The sequence below is a fragment of the Alnus glutinosa genome, chromosome 5, assembly GCF_958979055.1.
Source record: "Alnus glutinosa chromosome 5, dhAlnGlut1.1, whole genome shotgun sequence".
NCBI lineage: Eukaryota > Viridiplantae > Streptophyta > Magnoliopsida > Fagales > Betulaceae > Alnus > Alnus glutinosa.
In genome coordinates, this window is record NC_084890.1 from 4,110,128 (window position 1) to 4,133,652 (window position 23,525).

A 23,525-nucleotide genomic window follows, 5' to 3' on the forward strand; every position below is an offset into this window, starting at 1 on the left:
GAAGTGTTTTTAGTACCAACTTCATTGCATACCAGGGGTTGTTTGCATTCCATCCCCCCTAAATAACTAAGGTAATAGTTATGATATTACGTTAGTTATTTTTCAGTAAACTATGCCGAGTTACCCCCTATCCGAGTGAGAGTAACCGAGAGGTTTTTAACTTACCCCCCTATCCGAGGGAGGATAAGAAAAAAATTTTATGCCAAGTTACCCCCCTATCCGAGTGAGGGTAACCGAAAAGTTTTTAACTTACCCCCCTATCCGAGGGAGGATAAGAAAATTTTTTATGCCAAGTTACCCCCTATCCGAGTGAGGGTAACCGAAAAGTTTTTAACTTACCCCCCTATCCGAGGGAGGATAAGAAAAAAAATTTATGCCAAGTTACCCCCCTATCCGAGTGACGGTAACCGAGAAGTTTTTAACTTACCCCCCTATCCGAGGGAGGATAAGAAAAAATTTTGTGCCAAGTTACCCCCTATCCGAGTGAGGGTAACCGAAAAGTTTTTAACTTACCCCCCCTATCCGAGGGAGGATAAGAAATTTTTTTTATGCCAAGTTACCCCCCTATCCGAGTGAGGGTAACCGAAAAGTTTTTAACTTACCCCCCTATCCGAGGGAGGATAAGAAAAAATTTTATGCCAAGTTACCCCCCTATCCGAGTGAGGGTAACCGAAAAGTTTTTAACTTACCCCCCTATCCGAGGGAGGATAAGAAAAAAAATTTATGCCAAGTTACCCCCCTATCCGAGTGAGGGTAACCGAGAAGTTTTTAACTTACCCCCCTATCCGAGGGAGGATAAGAAAAAAAATTTTATGCCAAGTTACCCCCCTATCCGAGTGAGGGTAACCGAAAAGTTTTTAACTTACCCCCCTATCCGAGGGAGGATAAGAAAAAATTTTATGCCAAGTTACCCCCTATCCGAGTGAGGGTAACCGAAAAGTTTTTAACTTACCCCCCTATCCGAGGGAGGATAAGAAAATTTTTTTATGCCAAGTTACCCCCCCTATCCGAGTGAGGGTAACCGAGAAGTTTTTAACTTACCCCCCTATCCGAGGGAAGATAAGAAAAAAAAAAAAAAAAAATTATGCCAAGTTACCCCCCTATCCGAGTGAGGGTAACCGAAAAGTTTTTAACTTACCCCCCTATCCGAGGGAGGATAAGAAAAAATTTTTATGCCAAGTTACCCCCTATCCGAGTGAGGGTAACCGAAAAAGTTTTTAACTTACCCCCCTATCCGAGGGAGGATAAGAAAAAAAATTTTTACACTCATTCGTATGTAGTTTTCTGCATCTTCAGACATTCTATTTAAAATATTTGTGCTTACAAAAGGAAAACAACAAGTAGTTCGACCGGAATTACATGTAGTATTTCTTCAAGTGTTCTGCATTCCATGCCCTTGGGACAGGCTTGCCCTCCCTGGTCTCCAGGTGATAGGCTCCTCTGCTGTGACATTTGACTACTCGGTACGGTCCCTCCCACTTGGCGTTGAACTTTCCTTCGACCGGGTCCCTTGTCATTATGTTGAGCTTTCTCAGTACCCAATCCCCGACTTTGAACTTCCTGGGATCCACCTTCTTGTTGTAGTATCTGGCCACCCGAGCTCTATAAGCTTCGTGCACCGCCTGCGCGTTGTTCCTCCGTTCCTGCAACAAGTCCAGGCATGCACTAATCCCCTCCTCGTTCCGTGTCGGATCGTAGTGTTGGACTCTGTGGCTCGGGGACCCAATCTCCACTGGTATCACTGCTTCGGCTCCGTATGCTAGTGAGAATGGGGTTTCTCCGGTCGGGGTTCTAGCCGTGGTGCGATATGCCCATAGAACTTCAGGGATATACTCCACCCATAGTCTCTTCCGTCTGTCCAACTTCTTCTTCAATGTGGCTAACAGGGTCTTGTTGGTAGCCTCCACCTGGCCATTTGACTTCGGGTACATAGGTGTTGAGTAATGGTTCCGGATACCGAGTTCGGTACACCAGCTACGGAACGGTTTCCCGTCGAACTGTGCTCCATTATCCGACACGATAGAGTAAGGAATTCCGAACCGACAGATGACTGACCTCCAGAGGAAGTTTATAACATTGTTGGCGGTGACGGTTGCTAGGGCCTCAGCTTCCGCCCACTTTGTGAAGTAGTCAACAGCCACCACCAAAAATCTCTTTCTTCCCTTCCCGGATGGCATCGGACCGACCAAGTCCACTCCCCACTTAGAGAACGGCCAAGGTGACAAGACCGACGTGAGTTTCTCGGGCGGGTTCTTCATCACCCGGGCAAACCGCTGGCATTTATCACAACTCCGGACGAACACCATAGAGTCCCGAGTCATTGTGGGCCAGTAATACCCGGCTCTCGCAGCCTTGATGGCCAGCATTCTTCCCCCCGAGTGGTTCCCACAAACTCCTTCGTGAATTTCCCTTAGCACATAGTTGGCCTCCGGAGCCGAGAGGCATTTCAGTAGGGGGTGTGAGTATCCCCTTCTATACAGCACATCATCCACCATCGTGTAGCGTGCAGCCTGTAGTTTAACTTTATGTGCCTGCTCTTTGTGACCGGGTAACTCTCCGGTTCTTAAGTATTTAATTATGTCCGAGGCCCATTCAGGTTCCGGTTCCCTTTCTCGGGCTGCCAGCACCACACGTGAACCCTCGTCAATAGATGGGTTGGGTTGAACCAGTACTTGCCGCTTCATTCTTGCGATCTCTTGGTCGGTCGCGGAACCAGCCCTAGCCAGCGCGTCCGCTTGAACATTTCTTTCGCGAGGGATCTTCGTGATCGTCATAGTTCTGAAACTAGATTGTAGGTCATGTACTTTTTCCAAGTATTTAGCCAGTCGGTCTCCTTGTGTGGCAAACTCTCCCGAGATCTGACCAACGACCACTTGCGAATCGCTCCGGATTTCGACATCGAGGGCCCCTACTTCTCGAGCGATTGCCAGGCCCGCCAGCACCGCTTCGTACTCCACCTCGTTATTGGTTGTGGCGAAGTCCAATTTGATGGCATATTGGAACTTCTGCTTCTGTGGGCTCTCCAATATTACTCTCACACCGCTGCGTTGGCACTGAGAGGAGCCATCCACATGGACTATCCATGGCGGATGCTGCACTGGGCCCTCGGGCTCTAGAGTATTGCAAAATTCAAGGAAGAAGTCGGCGAGTGCTTGGCCCTTGATCGCCGTTCGGGGATGGAACTCGATGTCGAATTGCCCGAGTTCCACTGCCCAGTTGACCAGCCTACCCGACAGGTCCGGTTTTTGGAGGACTTTCTTCAAGGGGTACTCAGTTAGCACTCGGATGGCGTGCGCCTGGAAGTAAGGCCTCAGTTTCTGGGCAGACACGATCAGGGCAAATGCCAACTTTTCTATCCTTGGGTATCTCTCCTCCGCTCCGCGGAGTGCTCTGCTTCTGCACACCTTTCTCTTCTCGGACTAGAGCTGAGGAGACCGCCGAGGGTGATACGGCCAAGTACATATAGAGGACCTCTCCTTCCACCGGTCGACTCAAGAGAGGGGGGTTCATCAAATATTCCTTTAGATTCCTAAAGGCCTCGTCGCACTTCGAATCCCACACGAACGCCTTCTTCAGGATTTTGAAGAAAGGTAGGCACTTGTCGGTAGACCTTGAAATGAATCGGTTCAAGGCCGCTATCCGTCCGGTCAGTTGTTGTAATTGTTTCGTGGTTCTCGGGGGTTGCATTTCTAGCACCGCGCGGACTTTCTCGAGGTTCGCCTCTATGCCCCTCTGGGACACCAAATATCCCAGGAATTTACCGGACGAAACCCCGAAGGCACACTTAGCCGGGTTCAACTTCATTCGGTAACGCCTTATCGTATCGAACGTCTCCTTCAGGTCGGAGATGTGATCCCGAGCCTCCACGCTTTTCACGAGCATGTCATCAACGTACACTTCCACATTCCGGCTCATCTGCTTCTCAAACATCCTGTTCATCAACCTCTGGTAGGTAGCGCCCGCGTTCTTCAGCCCAAACGGCATCACCTTATAACAATACAGGCCCCGGTCGGTGATGAAAGAGGTCTTCTCCTGATCTTCTTCCGCCATCTGTATTTGGTTGTATCCCGAGAACGCATCCATGAAACTCAGGAGTTGGTGCCCAGAGGTTGAATCGACAAGGAGGTCTATGCGGGGCAGTGGAAAGCTGTCCTTTGGGCAGGCCTTGTTCAAGTCGGTGAAGTCCACGCACATCCTCCACTTGTTGTTGGACTTCTTTACCAGCACAACATTGGCGAGCCACTCGGGATAGTCCACTTCTCGGACGAACCCCGCTGCCAACAACTTCGACACTTCATCAGCCACCGCCTGGTTTCTCTCGGGGGCGAAGGACCTCTTCCTCTGCCTCACGGGTCTGAAGCTGGGATCCGCGTTCAGCCTGTGCACGATGATCGAGGGATCGATGCCGGGCATGTCTTCATGATTCCATGCGAAAACGTCTCTGTTTCCCTTGAGGAACAAAATTATCTCCTCCTTTAGTTTCTCGGGAAGTTGGGAGCCAATCTTCACTCTCTCACCCGGACCTCCGACTTCGAACTCTTCCAAGTCCTCTGTCGGCTCCAGGGACTGTAATTGCTATTTCTCCTCTTCCGCAGTACTTTCTGCATGGCCGGCCTTCAAGGTGGTGATATAGCACATGCGGGCAGCCCTCTGGTCTCCTCTAACCACACCGACTCCCGAGCTAGTCGGGAACTTCATGCACAGATGGGGTGTTGAAGTTACAGCCCCCAAATCATTCAAAGCTGGCCTCCCCAGGATAACGTTATAAGCCGACCGCCCTTCCACCACTAAGAATTTTACCATAACCGTTTTCTCCTGGGGGCTAGTTCCTGCCATGACCGGTAGGTCTATAGACCCGATCGGGAGGACCTGTTCCCCGGAAAAACCGACCAAGGGACCCTTCACTGGGACTAACTTCCCTTGTCCTATGCTCATCAGCTCGAAGGCTGACTTATATATTATGTCGGCGGAACTTCCGGTGTCGACAAGGACCCTGTGTATCTTATGATTTGCAATGGCTAAAGTCACCACCAGAGCGTCCGAGTGGGGGAGCGAGACCCCAACAAAGTCCTCATTCGAGAAACCAATGAGTAAGTCCTCATATTTCCTCATTTTCGGCGGTCTCTGGACCGAGTATATTTCGAACTCTTTCAGGTGCCTCGCATAAGCCTTACGCGCGGCACTTGAGTCACCTCCTCCTCCAAAACCGCCCGATATCGTATGAATCTCGCGGAGGTTTTCCCGACCAGGCATTCGCGCTTGGCTCCTGCTTCTCTCTCGCCTGTCTCGGTCGGCCGGTCGGTAGTTAGGTTCTCTATCACGGTCCCGGGGGCGCTCCATCCTTTCTCTGGGCTCTTCCCGATACCTCTGCGGCTGGTTCCTTCGTTCCTCGGGCTGGGGGTTCCGATCAAACCCCGGCTGGCCCCGTTGACCCGCCAAGAAACAGACTAGCTTCCCGTTCCGGATAAACTTCTCAATTAAGGCCCGTAAGGACCTGCAATTTTCTGTGCTATGTCCCTTCGACTCGTGGAAAGCGCAATAGTGGTCAGCGGTCCTCGGGTGGGGAGTTCCGACTATCTCCGCAGGTTTCTCATACATGGGATCGACTTTAATCGCCGCTAGGACCTCTTCGATGGGTGCGTTGAGGGGGGTCCAGTTGTAATCCTGGAATTTCTTCTTGACCCCGGGTTCCAGTACCTCTTGCTTCTTATGGAATTCCTTCTTCTTCTTCGACTTGTCCCCCTGATTAGAGGTCTGGCCGGTTGTTTTCCCGAGCAACGCTCGAAGAGTCTCTTCTTGGTTAATGAACTCCTCCGCCCTCTCCATGAACTCGTGCAAATAACTAGTCGGCTTCCGAGCGAGGTCAGCCATCAGCGGCCCATCTTTCCTGATCCCCTGATAGAGTGCCGAATGCACAAACTCTTCGGTGAGGCTCTCGGTGGTGAGCCTTGCCTGGTTGAAGCGCTGGAGGAACTCCTTAAGGGACTCATCTCGCCCCTGTTGTACTGACATCAAGGTGCCTGCCGGCTTCTTTCTTACAACTCCCGCCATAAATTGAGTTACAAACATTTTCCCGAATTCGTCAAAGCATTGTATGGACTTCGGGGGAAGCCTTCTATACCAATCCCTGGCATTTCCCGACAAGGTCAGCGGGAAGGCGCGGCACGCCACCTCATCCGGGGTCCCCTGCAGCTCGAGATGAGCGCGGTAGTTGTCCAAATGCTCCACCGGGTCCTCCTGCCCGGTGTAGGTCTTGATGTCGGGGACTTTAAACTTCTCGGGGAGGCGGAATGAGGCCACCCGGTCAGAAAAAGGGGAAGCCGACTTCTGGAGCAAATCTCCAGCTCTAGATGTGCTCCCGCTATGCTGGTGCTGCACCGCTTCTGTCAGCAGGTCACACCTCTGCTCCAGCTTCTCAATGATCTCACTGAGCTTTTTATCCATCCTTTTCGACGTCTTGTTCTTCCGAGGTTTTTGATCCACGGCATTATGGTTCTTCCTTCTTTCCCTTCGTCCTCCCTGACTGCTCGGTCGCATTTCCTCATCCTGCTCCTCTTCCCCGACAGGCTGCGGGGTTGCCGAGTTTGAGTCTTCCCCCTGTTGCTGTTGCAATTCTGCATTCTTCTTTTCCAACTCGTACATCTCCTTTTCCATCTGAGCTATTCTCTCATTGAGGATCTCCACTGTGGGAGACGGCCTTGAGGAAGACTCTCCCCCCTCCGGGCGCTCTCTCATCCTGTCCCCCCACGGACCCCTCAGTGCTTCCGACCTTGTAGTCACCATTCCGGATTCGCAAGCAAGCTTTTCCAGAGCAAAGAGCGGTTCCCACAGACGGCGCCAAACTGTTGATGCTGATTCCGGCCGGTGACGTAAGTCTTGCTATAGGTGAGAGTATCCGATTGACCTGCAAATACAAAGAACACACAGTGGGTTTCCCCAGTGGTCCTCCTCCGACGCCCAAGTTAGATGAGGAATTTTTTAGAGAGAGAGAGATTGAACTTAGAACTTGTATCCAAAAAAACTTAATACCTGGACCTTTCTATTTATAGGGGGTTGCCCCTTGAGGTTAGGTGGGAATATCCCGGCTTTTAGGGAACAGCGATTCCCTGCGCATAAACAGGTCCCAAGTGTACTCTTGACAGTGATGGGCAGGTGGGCTCTTTAATGCTAGAGCATGGCGATCCAGGAAATCCCGGATCTTCGGGGGTTCAGCCACCTAATCGATCTCCTTTATCTGTACCGCCATCATTACCACTTGTCGGTTATCGGAACACCCTAACCGACCACTTGTCGGGCACTAATCTCGGGAAGGTGGTTCTGTCGGTAGTGACGCACCCGACAACTTCCGCTCGGGAAGGTTATCTTATCAACATGTACATCCTTCTTTAAAATATTGCTCCAGCCTTTTCATACATAATATCCTTTGGCGACGAACAACCAGCTGCACAACTTGTAGCGGTCGAATTTTAAAGCAATGTATATAAATAAGATGGTTGGGACGGGCAGCAACCAAGCCTAATGTGTGACGCGGTTGCAACCTTTTCGGGTTGGGAATGCAACCGAGGCTCTCGGGAGGTCTCTTATTGGCGCTTGGCCGCAGCCCAATTTAGGCGAGAATGTGATCGAGAGTCTCAATGGCTCAATTAGTAGCACTCGATTGCAATCGCGTTCAGCCAGTGCTGCGACCAGTCGTACTGCCCTCCAATCTTATTCAAAGGTCATATTATATCAAGGTTTATAAAATTATTATGTGTTTTTTTGAGGATATACAAAATACACGTATTTTTTTAATAATTTAGGTTTGGAAAAAAGATCTCACCGTCTACCTAGAGGCAAGCAAAATAATCAAAGCTGCTTTTGTTGACCATAGTCAAAAGGCCCCAATTGCATTATCTCTGATCACCATAGTCAAAAGGCCCCAATTGCATTATCTGCATCTCATTGATGAAACAAACATGGAATGGAAGAGACTGCAGAGATCGATCGATTAACTGATGAACGAACCCTGCCCAAAAATGGCTTCTTTCAAATTTCTTATATTCCTTTCGTCTCTCCTCGTGATTTCGTTGCTTAGCCTTGCCAGTGGCAATGAAGCAGCACCCACTTACAGCTATTACTTTTGCTCAAACACAACCTTCACCGCCAACAGCACCTACCAATCCAATCTCGACCTCGTCCTCTCTTCTCTTTCCTCTAAAGCCACTCCGGTCACTGGGTTCTCCAACGCCTCCGCTAGCGAGGTCTCCGGGCTATTTTTGTGCCGTGGCGACGTCAACACCACAGTCTGTCAAGACTGCGTTGCCAACGCAGCCAAAGAGATACCACGACGCTGCCCCTTTCAGATAGGGGCTATAATATGGTACGACGAGTGCTTGTTACGTTACTCCAACGAATCCATCTTCGCCACCATGAAAGACGCGCCCGTGATATCCCAGCCGAACACGCGGGTTATCCCAGAGGCAGAGATAGGCCGCTTCAACGAGTTGATGGGCAGGATAATGAATTCGTTGGCGACTCTTGCGTCGAATTCTTTGACGGGAAAGAAGTTTGCGACGGGGGAAGAGGAATTCAACAGTTCACAGGCGCTGTCACAGACGCTGTACAGCCTCGTGCAGTGCACTCCGGACCTGACTGTGTTCGATTGCTATAAATGTCTCCGAGGCGCCATAGGATTTCTTCCTTCGTACTGTAAAGGAAAACAAGGCGGAAGGGTTCTGATACCAAGTTGTAATATTAGATATGAATTGTACCCATTTTACAACTTCACAGCTGCTTCGCCTGCATTTCCTCCTCTTCCTCCAGGTATGAAAAGAGATTGTCCGTGATTCACTCAATTACCTCGATCTCCAGGTTATTAGTAAGAGATATGAAACCTTTACATTAAGACGTAACCATGTATATGCCCAAATAAATTTTTTTAAAGTAACCATTAGAACTAGTAAATGACGATGGATCCTTATCCATAAAAAAAAAAAATCTAATTCTCAGTGGCCATTTTTCCAAATCTATGAGTTTTAAAAATATTGTATTATTTTAAAAATAGGAAAAACCACACTCCCTTTAGCTATCAACAAATTTGTAATGTCCCTTCCAATTTAATTTTTACAATGTCTTCCAATTTATCATCTGTAATGTTTTCTTGTGTGTTCAAAGTGATAAAAATAATAATGTTTAAAAAAAAGAGTAATGTTTGTTACATAATTCTAATAACTTTTTTTAAAGATCAACCATTGAAAATTTAGGCCTCACATATAGGAAAATACATCTAATGGTTGATCATTACAAAAAAAAACAAAGTAATTACAGTTGTACAAAAGTTGTGTAAGAGTTATGCAAGAAATATTACTTGCATTTTTTTTTTTATAAATTGTCTTTTTTTTTTTTATTAAAAATGTTTTTGTCAAAATGTATCAAAAGGAGACATATATTATAACCAATGATAAATTAAGAAATATTGCAAAAATTAAAATTGAGAGGCATTACAAATTTGTTAGCAGTTAAAAAGAGCAAATATAGGCTCTCCTAAAAATTGGAAAAAAGAAGAAGAAGAAGTTTCTCCTAAAAAAAGAAAAATTAATAATCAATAATACATGGGGTTTTTTGGTTTTTCAATTGAAAGAGAGTCACGTCACGTCTATTTCTCGTTTGCCTTTGAAGAGTTCGTACTTAAAGACAAAAAAGTAGAAATCATATTTAATTTTTGTAGAATTACACTTATTTCTTCAATCTCATAATATTAATTTACAGAGAAATTCTATTTATCACTCTTCATTTTTATAAAAGAATATGTGGCGTGATCTTCTAATAAAAAATTGATTTTCATACCGCAAATGTTAAAAAAAAATTCAGATGTATGTATAACATTACTCCAATTTATAATTTCTTTTGATATTTCAATTCAATTAATATATCTTACTATCTATCATTTGAGATTATTAATGTTTTTTTTTTTTTTAATTCAACGGAGGAAAAAGGGGAAAGGGGAAATTATTACAAAGTATCTTGTACGTACAGTTACCCAGTTACCCTCCTCAATGGGGGATATTTTGAGGATATTTGAGGATCCTGTACATTTACACTTTATCCTTTGCCTCCACAGTATAAACTGTAGCTCTTCAAGCCAATTTACAAACCACAAACCACAGCTCTTAGGCTCTTGCCCCACCATTCTCCCATTCCCTTGCTCTAGAATTTATTCCCAATCAAAAGTCCATTGGTCATTGCCAGCCACAGAACAATGGACTATCTTGTTAATCTGTAGCATGCCAATGATGCATATGTTGTATGCATGCAGGAGGAAGCAAAATGTCGTCGCTGACAATTGTCGCCATTGTTATCCCAATTGCTGTGATCTCTGTGGTTCTTTTATTCATTGCCTATTCCTTCCTTCGGAGGAGACCAAGGAAGAAACACTACACTTTATCCGAAGAAAATGGTGAAGGAAAAAAAAAATTCTTTGATCACGAAATAATTAATTTAATTTAATTTTTTTTTTAAAAAAAGTCTTTGTGGTGTCAAAAATTTGCGATTGAAATCTTTTCATTTTAAGAATTATTGTATTTACTGTTTGGATGTTTAGTTGGAGATGAAATTACAACCATAGAGTCCTTGCAATTTGATTTGGATATAATTGAAGCTGCCACGGACAAGTTCTCAGATGATAACAAGATTGGTGAAGGAGGATTTGGCGTGGTTTATAAGGTAAGAATTATTTAGCATGCTAATTAAGTTTAGATAGCTTCATATGCACCCTACAGAGGTTAAAGTATATTTTCAAGGTGTTAAAAAAGCTTAATTATTTAATTTATATTTTAATACTCTCACTTATGTGTGGCATTAAACTCCTCCTTAATATATAAGTGAGGCAAATGCGTAAAATATTTAATTAAAATGAGAGGTGAATTATATATAGAAATATGGTTCGAACTCATGACTTCCGCTTCGATACCATATGTTCAGCTCTTATCCCAAAAACTGAAGTTGATAGGAAGAAAATGAATTTAATCATTTAATTTATATTTTAACACAGGGTACCTTTTTTAATGGACAACAAATTGCCGTGAAAAGGCTATCCGGAAGACACGGACAAGGTGCAACAGAATTCAAGAATGAGGTTGTATTGATAGCCAAGCTTCATCACAGAAATCTAGTGAGGCTACTAGGATTTTGCGAGGAAGGAAAAGAAAAGTTACTTGTCTATGAATACGTGCCCAACAAAAGCCTCAATTACTTTTTATTCGGTTAGGTCAATCTAAACTTATGTCCACTTCTTTACCTTTTTTACCATTCATTTTATGTCTATATGAATGCATGCATGAATAGCCGTTAAAGAATACATGATATTAATGACTTGCAAATCCTTCAATAATTCATTTACCATGAACTTTTCACAAACTGAATCAAAGCCAAGGAGCTGAAGCTCTATGAAATAATGAGAGACTAAAGGTTTTTTTTTTTTTTTTTTTGAAGTACTTTTCATTAAGGGATCTGAACTTACATTTTCTTAATCTATTGAATTTCGCTCCTTTAATTCTAACTTGAGTAATTTTGACAAATAATAGATCCTGTAAACCGAAGACAATTGGATTGGTCAAGACGTTACAAGATTATTGAAGGAATAGCTCGTGGGATTCTTTATCTTCATGAAGATTCTCGAATTAGAATTATCCATCGTGATCTCAAAGTTAGCAATATTTTGTTAGATGACAATATGAATCCAAAGATTTCAGATTTTGGCTTGGCGAGGATATTTGTAGCGGATCAAACTCAAGCAAATACAAGAAAAATTGTTGGAACATAGTAAGTTTTTATGTTTATTTCATCTTTGCATAATAATCTAGATCAACAAAACTCTATTATCTTTCTGTTGGGGAGAGAAACATTAGGGAGTCCAACAAGAGTAAGTTAACATACATATACTAAGACACTACTTCTAACCCAAAAGCCTAAGCTAATGGGTTTAGGTACACTTAAGTATATTAACTATTGTTTTTCTTTATACTTTCTTAATGTGGGATATGACAAGCATAAGTGCACACACAACATTTTTGCATGTGAGAATTACCGAAAAGGAAAATGTATGGTTATTGTAGTCCACAATAACACATTAATATACATTTTTAGACATCACTCCAACCCAAAAGCTTATTCTAATAAGTTTGGTTTCACTTTTGTATATTAACTACTAATTCTCTATTTGTCTTTACTCAATGTGGGATTCAACACTTACTCATATACTCACAATACATTATCCTAGGAGATCATTTAGCTTGAGATAAACTAAATTCTAAAACTAATATGATACTATGAACAAACCTTGGATAATTTTTGTCTCATCTTTTTACTTCAGTTGTTGTTCTGATAGGATTCTACTAATATGATACTATGAATAACCTTGGATAATTTTCATCTTTTTACTTCAATTGTTGTTTTGATGGAGTATTAGTTTGTAGTGGTTACATGCCTCCAGAATATGCTATGCATGGCCGATACTCCGTAAAGTCAGATGTTTTTAGCTTCGGAGTCTTAGTGCTAGAGATTATAAGTGGGAAGAAGAACAGCCGTTCTTATCAATCAGAACTTGCTGAGGACCTGCTGAGTTATGTGAGTATGGATCGTATAATTTCAATTTTTGTGTTGCTTTTATGAAAATAAAGTAAATAATATATGGTACTTATTTTGAATGAACGAATGCAGGCTTGGAAACAATGGAGGAGTGGTACACCCTTGGAATTGTTGGATCCCACTGTGAGACATTCTTGTTCAAGAAATGAGGTCGTGAGGTGCATCCAAATGGGCTTATTGTGTGTTCAGGAAGATCCTGCAAACCGACCAACAATGGCAACAATAGTTCTCATGCTTAACAGTTACTCTGCAGTTACGCTACCATTACCTAACCAGCCAGCATTTTTACTTCAAAGTAGAACCATGTCGAACAAGGCAGTGGACAATTCATCAGTTTCGTTGTCAGTTAATGAAGCATCATTTACTGAAATATACCCTCGATAGTTTGCTGTTCTTTGAAATCAGTTTATGTTAGTAAGTTGTGGAACTCTTAACATATTTTTTTATATGTAATCTATATTATGAATGGATACAGAGTATGAATTGTGGAATGTAATAAACGTATGAAGTGATTGAGATGGAAATGTATGGAATTGAATAAATGAAAGATATAAATGATAAGGCTATTTGAGGTGCTTGGCCTCCAAAGAAAAACAATACAACTTCCTACTAATTTCTTCAGTACCCTATTACCTATTGGGTCTCCCTTTTACAAACCCAATCGGTTAATCAAGTGGACCCCTTCTAATCCACTAATCCAAACTTCAACCCCCTAACTCACACTACTAATATGTCCCTTACATTTCTCACTCTTTTGAAGTAGGAGTTTGAAAAGAAAAGCCAACTTTAAAACTATTACGTGAATGATTTCGCAAACATGTAACGAAATAGATTATAAGTTCTCAGAAAACCTTGAAAATTCCATGTTTTTTCACACCTATCTTCCTTTTTTGATTTTAGGGGTGTGCAAATTATTCGATTACCGACTACCAAAAACCCACCGACCGCTACCAAACCATACTCTCTTTACTCTCTCTCTCTCAACTTCATTTGATTCATTTCTCATTTCTCAGAACTCTCGTCTCTCCTCTCTCTCTCTCTCTCTGGTCTTTGTTTCAGATATTTGATTTATTAAAATCTGCTACAATTTTAAAGAGAAACAAGAAGAAAAAGGTACCTTACTCTTCTCCATTTTCTTCTTCTTCGTCTTTGTGGTTTCTATTTCTTTTCTTTTCTGTTTTTTTTTTTTTTGCAAATTTTGTGACATATCTCAGCTCTGTCTCTCTTGTCTTTGTTTCAGATTTTGGTTTATTTATTGCAATTATTGAAATCTACTTCAATTTTAAAGAGAAACAAGAAGGAAAAGGTACCTTACTCTTCTCCCATTTCTTCTTCTTTGTCTTTGTGGGTTTCCATTTCTTTTATGTTCTTTTTGTTTTTTTGCAAATTTTGTTAATTCATATCTTTGGGGTTGAATTTGCAGATGTCCAGGAGTTTTATCAGTTGTGAGATCCCGATGGGTCATTTTTAATTTCTTATACTTCATCTCCTTCGTTTTTTTTTTTTGAAATATATTTTGCTTGGTGAGGGGCACTGAAAAAATGGCCGGATCTGAAAAAATTGTCGGATTTGAGCTAGTAGGAGAGATGAGGAGAGGGGGTGCGTTGGGGGTTAAACATTTCTTTTTTTTTTTTTTTTTTTAATGATGTATTTGTATTTAGTTTTATTTGTATTTATATATATATATATATATATATATATATATATATATATATATTTCATTTTTAGTAGTATTAATTGTATATAGAGATTTAATTAATGCAGTGAAGTTAAATGGATCTATTTTTTTTTATTTTTTTTTGTATATATTTATTTATTTATTTTTTCAATTTTTTAATAGTATTAGCGGCCACAAATGTGGCCGCTAATAGTTAAATCAGTCGGGTATTATTAGCGGCCACACATACTAGACTATTAGCGGCCACTCATGTGGCCGCTAATAATACCCGACTATTTTAACTATTAGCGGCCACATACGTGTCGCCGCTAATAGTCTAGTATTAGCGGCGATTTTAGACTCAGTTAACAATTATTAGCGGCGGATAAAATTACTTTTAGCGGCGAACTTGGTGGCCGCTATAAAACAATTATTAGCGGCGACCAAAAAAAGTGGCCGCTAATAGTCTTTTGCATCGGACTATTAGCGGCCACTCTTTAGCGGCCAAATTTGGCCGCTATTTATTAATAGCGGCCAAAATAACATCATTAGCGGCCAAATTTGTTGGCCGCTAATGATCAAATTTTTTGTAGTGCCTTAATTTACATTAGTTAAACCTTTATCTTTGTTACTTTCTAATGTTTTGGTTAGTTTTAGTGTTTTTATATTTTGTAGGACAATAAGAGAGAAATGATATAATTTAAGCAAAATACAAGGAAATTCGGATGCAGCAGACTACTAGATTTAGACCTATCATAACAGGACCAAACGATATCCTTTTTGAGAGTTTCTTAGATCTAAATTGAAATTCAAGATGTCATCTTTCCAACGCAACAAATTTCAGCCAGTTTAGAGATGCGTGGAGAAAGATATGGCTGTTTTAAATTTAGTCGTTGGATCATCCCGAAAATCCGGAAGTTTGTCCATCTCTCTTATTTTATTTTATTTTGTCCTATTCCTTGTCTCCCCAAGCTGCACGTGAAGAACAAAGCTGGACAGCACATATCTCCATAATGGGCAGCAACTCTACACTTATTGACAACAAAGATTGAAGAAAATTCAACAAAGTGGAAAAGTCCAAAACCAATATTTCAACAAAGTGGAAAAATCCTTGAGTTATGCATGTTACTTTCATCATAACTTTTGACTCAAAAATCAGATTGCGTTGATTTTGGTGGCGTTGGAAAGCTCATAAAAAATTCAACAAATAAGTCTGAAATAGGTTTTTTCTATTTCGGACTTTTACTATGCCCAAATTGCCCCGCAATAAAAGTGCGCAAATCTGTGCGAATTTGGAGTTTGTCTTTTCCTGCTTTGATTGGATTTTCTATAAGTATAGAGGGAAGAAGAAGGAGAAGAAGGAGGAGGAAGAGGAGAAAACACTCAGAAAAAAATATAGATTAGTTAGGAGTTTTAGTTTTTAGGTAGTTTAGTTTTAGGAAGCTCTTCACGTACAGTGAAGAGCTTCCCCTTTCTTGTTTTTAGTTTTCTTTCCTTTTCAATTTTTGGTTTTGTTTATGGATAGGTTTTGATAAACCCTATCCAAATATCAATGGCTTAATCGTGTTGTTCTTTGAGATATTTATTTTGGGCATCGATGATTGCATAGCTATGAGAATTACAAATTTCGTAATTGTTTTTAATGCTAAATGCAATCATGATGAAATGCTTATCTTGTCTATGAGAAAGCTTATCATTTTGATTGTACTCAAATTATATTTGTCATCCAAAAAATGATAAGTGTAATGGTTATGCAATGGTATTCTTTGAACATGCAACAAGAGGTTTTGATAGTTCATGCCTAGGATAGACAAATGATGCTGCACCCTAGCTTAGGTAGATGATTTGTACTAATCTTAAGATGGGCTACACTTAATCATTGTTTGCATGTAACTAAGTTAATAAATTTGATACTTCATGCCTAGGATAGACGGATGATGCTACACCCTAGCTTAGGTAGATGATCCGTACTAGTCTTAAGATGGGGTATGCTTATTTTTAATGATGGTATTTTCTTGACACTTTGTTGTGTGATTGACAACCACACACGGGTAATATCATGACTAAAATGAACGTCCCATGTTAACATGATAGCCATTGGTACAAGGATAGTGGTGAAATCAATTCCTTGGTTTTCATCTCATTAAGTTCAACTTTAATTTATTTTCCAGCATTTAATTTCTGTTGTTAGTTTCCAAATTAAAAATCACAAAAACAACATTTTTCTAAAGGATAAATTATGACCGATTTTATTAAAGCTTGATGCATGCAACCAATACATTCCCTGTGGACCGACACCCTCAATATAGACATTATCCTACAACGATTCGTTCTATTGCGAGTGGTATTATTATTGAAGTACAAAACGACCACATCATCAGTCAGTTATTGCCTCCTTGCGATGAGGCATTGCCGGTGAATACGTACGAGGCGAAGAAATTCCTCAGTTCCATGGGTCTCGGGTATGAGAAGATTCCGGCATGCCGTAATGACTGTATGTTATTCTGGAAAGACAATAAAGATCTAGATACCTGCACAGTATGTGGAGAATCTAAGTGGATGGCTGATATACATTTCGATCAGGATGGTGAGGTAATATCGTCGAGGAAAAAACGTCCAGTGAAGGTGTTGAGATGGTTTCCACTCATCCCACGGTTACAGAGGTTATTCATGTCGGAGCACACGGCGCACAATATGAGATGGCATGCAGATGGCCGCACTAGGGACGGCGTATTGAGGCACCCCGCGGATGGTGAGGCATGGAGATCGTTCGACTCTCTACATCCGGATTTTATGGCTGACAGTAGGAACGTGCGGCTTGGACTGACAGCAGATGGATTCAATCCATTTGGGAACATGAGTACATCCCACAGCACATGGCCCGTATTGCTTGTACCGTACAATTTGCCTCCTTGGATGTGCATGAAACAGACGTCGTTCATCCTGTCACTGGTTATCCCCGGACCGAGCTCACCTGGTATGGATATCGACGTCTACCTTCAGCCACTGATTGATGAGCTGTTGGAGCTGTGGGATGTAGGGGTACGAACACTAGATGCTGCGAAGATGGAGAATTTCAATATGCGTGCTCAGTTGATGTGGACAATAAACGACTTCCCGGCGTATGCAGATTTATCCGGTTGGCCTAACAAAGGTGTGAAGGCATGTCCTTGTTGCATGCATTCGACACGTTCTAAACATCTGAAGAACGGTTGTAAATTTTGTTACATGGGACACAGGAGGTACTTGCCAACCGAACATCTGTGGCGGCTGAACAGAAGAACGTTTGATGGGACTGAGGAGTTAGAATGTGCTCCTGATGTGCCTTGCGGGGTCGAGATCCTCCAACAATTAGACGGAGTTGCGTTTGGGGATGAGACCGCGGGTAAGACGAGACGGAAGAAGCGGAAGACGGGTGCACGGGGTGCTGATGATGTTGTGTGGAAGAAGAAAAGTATTTTCTTCAGATTGCCGTACTGGAAGGACAATTTGCTTAGACACAATCTTGATGTCATGCACATAGAGAAAAATGTCATGGACAATATACTTGGCACTATTTTGGACATCAAAGGGAAAACGAAGGACAACTTGGCAGCTCGGCTGGATTTGCAGGAGATGGGGTTGAGACCTAAATTGCATCCGTTCACCGCCGCAAATGGTAAAACATTTATACCCGCGGCTTGTCACACGATGTCCAGGGAGGATAAAGAAAGCTTTTTAAAGGTGCTTCGAAATGTGAGAGTTCCAGACGGATATGCGTCTAACATTTCACGGTGTGTTCGGATGAAGGACCGTACAATTTCAGGGTTAAAAAGTCATGACAGCCACATACTGATGCAGCAGCTTCTACCAATTGCATTGCGTCAGTCATTGCCAGACAAAGTGGTCAGACCTATAGTTGAGATGTCAGCATTTTTCAGAGGCATATGCTCAACCAAGCTAACCCAAGCTGAGATGGACCGACTACAGGGTGAGGTCTGTATCACACTGTGCAAGCTGGAACAGGTTTTTCCTCCTGGGTTTTTTACTAGCATGGTCCACTTGGTCGTGCATCTTGTGCGCGAGTGTAGACTCGGCGGACCCGTGCAATATAGGTGGATGTACCCGGCAGAGAGGTAAAATACAACAGAATATATATATATATATATATATTATTATTTTTCATGTCACTCGTGGCATTAAACGGGGACAAGCCATTAATGTTTGTGTGTGCACCAGGAGTCTTGGAGGTTTCAAGTCGAATGTGCGCAACAAAGCGGCTCCTGAGGGGTGCATTGCGGAAGGTTACATAGCGACCGAACTAGTAACGTTCTGTTCGAGATATCTAGAAAATGCACCAACCTTCCACAACAGACCTTTGAGAAACCCTGATGGTTCCAAGGGGGCGGGAACACGAGTTAGTTTGAACCGGTTGACGATGCATCAGATTCATCGTTATATTGTGTTCAACTCTGAAGAGTTTCTCAATTTGCGGATGTAAGTAGTGTTTACATATTGAACCGAATTCAAATGATATAATTGATAATAACTAGTTTTTTAATTATATCCGCTGAATGTAGGATGCACAAAGACGCTATTAGGCGATCATGCGTTAGGGGTCGCATCACAGACGCTCTGATTGAAGCCCAACATCAAGAGCAGTTCTGCGAGTGGTACCGCGCATATGTAAGGAAATAGGGGTATTTTCGTATATAGTATTTACCTATTTTCAATGTCAATTTAAGATAGGGTTCGACAATATGCCGGTATTAACCGATGTATTCTTTTAATATATGAAATGATAACATAGGTTGATGGCCTTGACGATCAAGGTAGGGAGGAATTGGGGCTGCAATTGGTTATGCGCAGTAGAGGGTTGAAGGAGACAGCAGTGAAGTATAACAGGTAGGTGGTAAACGGGAAACTGTTCCGCACGCTAGCCCATGATGTGGGAAGGAGGACTCAGAACAGCGGCGTATGTGTGCCAACCGTTGAAGGCGAAACCTACTACGGACAGTTAACCGATGTGGTTGAGGTCGAGTACTACGATAGGACTACGTACGTCCTATTTAAGTGCAATTGGGCGGACCCCACGATGGACAGAGGATTTAGAGTCGACCAGTATGGTCTAGCGTTTGTCAACTTCACTCACCTCGTCCACAGGGGAGAACTGCTAACTGACGAGCCTTACGTGCTTACATCTGAGGTAGACCAAATGTTTTATGTCGAGGATGAAAGGAACCCAAACTGGGTTTGTGCCGTGAGGACTAAACCGCGCAACGTGTACGATGTTGGTCAGGGGGAAGGGAGTAGTGATGCAGATAATGCATATCACGAGTGTGTACCGATCATATTACCCACTGATGACCTACATGATATGAATGATGAATTCGATCACGACAGGCCCGACATTGATCCGATTGAAGCTCCTGTTATACAATGATTGCTATATTTATTATTGGTACAATTTCCTTAAACTCAAAGTACTTTCTTGGTTTGTATAGAGCTCATTGTATATTACCCTAAATTCTTTTGTAATATTAAAATTAAAACGAATTTCAAATATTTTGTCTCACATTTGTTCGCAGGTTTCGATGGACCAGAGACCCCCTACTTGCGCACATCGTGCACCACGCCTACCCGCGCCTTGCACGACTACATCCACACCGGCGATGTCAGCGGCACTACATACCACACCGTGGCCACACGGCCCTGATGCCTTTTACAGACCATTGCCCCCGGGTACGGCGGGGATGAGCAGGTCAGATCCCGGGCAGACGAGCACAGCTGGATATTCTCCTTCTCTATACCCGCCTACGTCCACACCGGCGATGTCAGCGGCACTACATACCACACCGTGGCCACACGGCCCGGATGCCTTTTACAGACCATTGCCCCCGGGTACGGCGGGGATGAGCAGGTCAGATCCCGGCCAGACGAGCTCAGCTGGATATTCTCCTTCTCCATACACGACGTTCTCGCAGTTGGGGCTGACCTCACCGGGTCATATTGATCGATGGTGGGCGCCAGAGTTTCATGATCTGAGCAGATTTCCGTTGTACTATCCACACCCCCTTACACCACCTATGCCAGTCAACCCTGATAGTGAGAATCAGGATGACAGATTCCCGCTGCCACAGCGGGGGGGGATGCCTATGCCGGGTATGCGGTCGGGACAGCTGTCGGCACCGGCGGGGGGCCAGGGCCCGGCACCTGGGGAGAGCCAGATGTCTGTTTATGGACAGAGCCAGTTCCCGCTTCCTGGGGAGAGTCAGGACCCAGATGTGGGGGAGAGCCAGCTGCCCTGCGAGGGGGACGATGTGATGTTGGGTATTGATCAGTTAGCCCATGATGTCCCCCAGGATATGCCTTCGGATGACGATCATGATGATGAGCATCACCCAGAGGATGAGTTAGGCGAGGAGCATGCTGGTGACCCAGCGACTGAGCACATAGCATTCGACCATATTCGACTGATGGGTAAGTACATTTTTATACATCATTATATCTTAATTTAGTAAGTTCGTATAATATTTAAATTGAATTCTTAATTTATTAATATAATTAAGTTATTTAGTGTTACTATATTAACGTTTTATATTTATTGACTAGGGTATAACCCAGACGGGAGCATCTATTTTGAGGTAATTAAGGACCCGGAGAGAAATTGGGTGCTCCCGAGGGGTAAGAAAGTTGTGTTGCAGTACAATGCTGCAACACAACCCGTGGGACGAGCATGCAATCGTTATAGACGGGCTGAGGCAAGATGTTACGGAGCGGGTCCCACATTCACTTGCGGGACAAATGGGCGAAGGTAGATAAACAGATTAAGCAGGCGATGTGGGATGCCATAATGGTATGTGTATGAAACTAATATATGTATTTTGTGAAATTAAAGTTAAGATGATTTTTTTTATTGAACTGCTAAAATTAATTATTAGATTGAATGTGCAGCAAGAATTTTATGTACCCGTATCCGTCGACCAGCGCCTGGCACAGAATGAATTCTGGGGTGATATGGGCCGTAAGCACCGTTCGTGGAAGTCGAAGTTGAGGACCTAGCTAAATATTCGACACGGTGACACGCCATTGACAATACGTGCGAGAATGCCAGATACGTTTTTTGATAAGTATGACCGAACGGATGTGGAGGACGTACTGCACGAGTGGTGCACAAAAATAAATGTGGTATGTAGGTCTTTCAATGTATTTCTAAAATGTTGTGTTTTTTTAATAAACAGTTCATTCAATCATAGCACATAAGTAATTAAGTGTATCAATTCTTAAATTTTTTTGCAAATGTTCAATGTAAAGGAGAGGTCTGAACGAATGAAGCGGCTGCGGGAGCAGAATGACATCCCCCATAGTCTGGGGTCCAAAAGTTATGCCAGATTTAATCACGATGAGGTATGGAACAATATGTAAAAACCCTAATTCTTATTTGGACATAATTGTTCTTTCTTAACATTAAATGAATATCCAATGTTTGTTATATATTTACACTGTATGGCGACAGGCATCTATATCTGGCACGCCCCCCACTCGCGCCGAGTCGTTTGTGAAGACGCACACAAGGAAAGACGGCACTTACCTGAACGAGCGGACACGGGACCTATGCGTATGCTACTGTTAAATGTTATCGATTATTATTAGTTATGCGTGTGATAAAGTATTTATTAATTACCAGTGTTTTGTATGTTGACGACGTACAGGAGCGGATGACACAGAGTTTGTCCACTGATCCTGCTGCCTCGGACCCCGTCTCATCAGATACGGTGCGTTGGGCACCTGGCGACGCGTACGAGCAAGCGGTTGGGCGACCCGAGTATGCGGGTAGGGTTCGGCAGGTTGGGCCGAACGTTACTCCTGTTCGCGGGACTTGTTTCTCGTATAGGGACCGCACACGGGGGGGACCGGCCGAGGGCACGTCTCAGGATTGGGCTGCTCATAAGATTGCGGAGTTGGAGGGCATAGTGCAGGCCGAGAGAGAGCGGGCTGACAGCATGGAGCAGCGCATACGACAGTTTGATGCTATGGAGCAGCGCATGCGGCATTTTGATACTATGGAGCAGCGCATGCGACATTTTGAGGCCTTCATGTCCTCTACAGGATTATCGTTCGTATGCCCTGGTGCTCAGCAGTCTTCACCCGCACACGTAGGTAGTACGTCATCTGCTAGTAGTGCGCCTGCAGGTATGGTTCATATTATGTTTACATTTAGGTTTATTTTTAATTTGTTCTCATTATTTGTTTAAATTTGCATATAATATTATGTAGGTTAATTATTTTTATTACTTGCAGGTAATGCGACAACGGTTGGTTCGTTCTCGCCTTCTGGACAATTGCTGAGCCAACAATCCCCTCTCGGGACTCCATCGCCCGTTACACCATCTCTTGCGGGACAATCGACAGTTGGCGAGGTCACGCCCGGGACTGCACCTCGTGATCCGCAGCGACGTCCTCCAGATTTGTAGATATTTTGTATATTTTTTTTTTTGTTAGTCACGAATAACTTTATTTTTATAAGATTTAAAAATTTGTTCATATTGTTGTGTAAGTAGTTATTGTTAGTAATGAATATGTTTATTAGTACATGGTATTCGAAATTTTAAATATTGTTGTTTTGATTAATTAGTGCAATTTGATTTTGTGATATTTTTGGATGAAATAAATTTGGAGAATTTTAGTAAAAAAAATATATATATAAAATAATATATAAAAAGAATATATAAAATATATATATAAATATATTTTATATAAATATTATTTATATATATATATATATATATATAAATATATTTTTATAAATATATAAAAATATATTTTATATATAATACTGCGGCCAGTTGGCCGCGTGTATTAATGTACACGCGGCAAATTGGCCGCGTGTACATTAATACACGCGGCCAATTGTGCATTTAGCGCTACCAAGTCCACCGCGTGTATGTACGCGGCTACTTACACGCGGCTAACAGTTCGCCACGTGTACAGTGACCGTACACGCGGCGAACTGCAAGTGGCGAAAAGTGGCTTTTTTTGTAGTGTAGCTTGAATAGCAATGATAGAGATACTCAAACAATCCCCAAGCTAAAAACAAACGTCTCCTCAGTAGCAATCGATCGGCTTAATTAGAACAACGCTTACATAGAAATGGATTCTAAGAAAAAAGAAAAAAGAAATAAATAAATTCCGAAGAGAAAATATGGGAAAATTGGGGCTGCGCGCCTGGTCAAGCCCATCCGCGTGGACCAAAGAGGCCACTCGC

General features: G+C 42.8%; 2 protein-coding genes and 1 long non-coding RNA gene across 3 annotated transcripts; 2 read left to right on the forward strand and 1 right to left on the reverse strand.

Annotated features, from left to right (window-relative positions):
- Positions 1–4,575: 4,575 nt before the first annotated feature.
- LOC133868826 (uncharacterized) lies at positions 4,576–6,783 on the reverse strand. The gene has a single exon (XM_062305846.1). The coding sequence runs from the start codon at positions 6,781–6,783 to the stop codon at positions 4,576–4,578; it is 2,208 nt and encodes a 735-aa protein (XP_062161830.1).
- A 1,232-nt stretch (positions 6,784–8,015) lies between these two features.
- On the forward strand, positions 8,016–13,148 carry LOC133869401 (cysteine-rich receptor-like protein kinase 10). The gene is made up of 7 exons (XM_062306394.1): positions 8,016–8,802; positions 10,295–10,435; positions 10,580–10,701; positions 11,030–11,240; positions 11,562–11,799; positions 12,453–12,603; positions 12,697–13,148. Exons 1-7 carry the CDS (start codon positions 8,016–8,018, stop codon positions 13,006–13,008), a joined length of 1,962 nt encoding a protein of 653 aa, XP_062162378.1. The 3' UTR covers positions 13,009–13,148.
- A 452-nt stretch (positions 13,149–13,600) lies between these two features.
- On the forward strand, positions 13,601–14,258 carry LOC133869409 (uncharacterized). The gene is made up of 3 exons (XR_009900435.1): positions 13,601–13,737; positions 13,865–13,930; positions 14,048–14,258. It is a non-coding gene; the product is annotated as an uncharacterized LOC133869409 (long non-coding RNA).
- Positions 14,259–23,525: the final 9,267 nt, after the last annotated feature.

Excerpts from the sequence above, each read along its gene's own strand:
- LOC133868826 (XM_062305846.1), bottom strand. The coding sequence starts at position 6,783 with ATGGTGACTACAAGGTCGGAAGCACTGAGGGGTCCGTGGGGGGACAGG.
- LOC133869401 (XM_062306394.1), top strand. The coding sequence starts at position 8,016 with ATGGCTTCTTTCAAATTTCTTATATTCCTTTCGTCTCTCCTCGTGATT. Across the intron at positions 10,702-11,029 it reads GATTTGGCGTGGTTTATAAG|GGTACCTTTTTTAATGGACA; the intron begins GTAAGAATTATT and ends ATTTTAACACAG. Across the intron at positions 11,800-12,452 it reads AGAAAAATTGTTGGAACATA|TGGTTACATGCCTCCAGAAT; the intron begins GTAAGTTTTTAT and ends ATTAGTTTGTAG.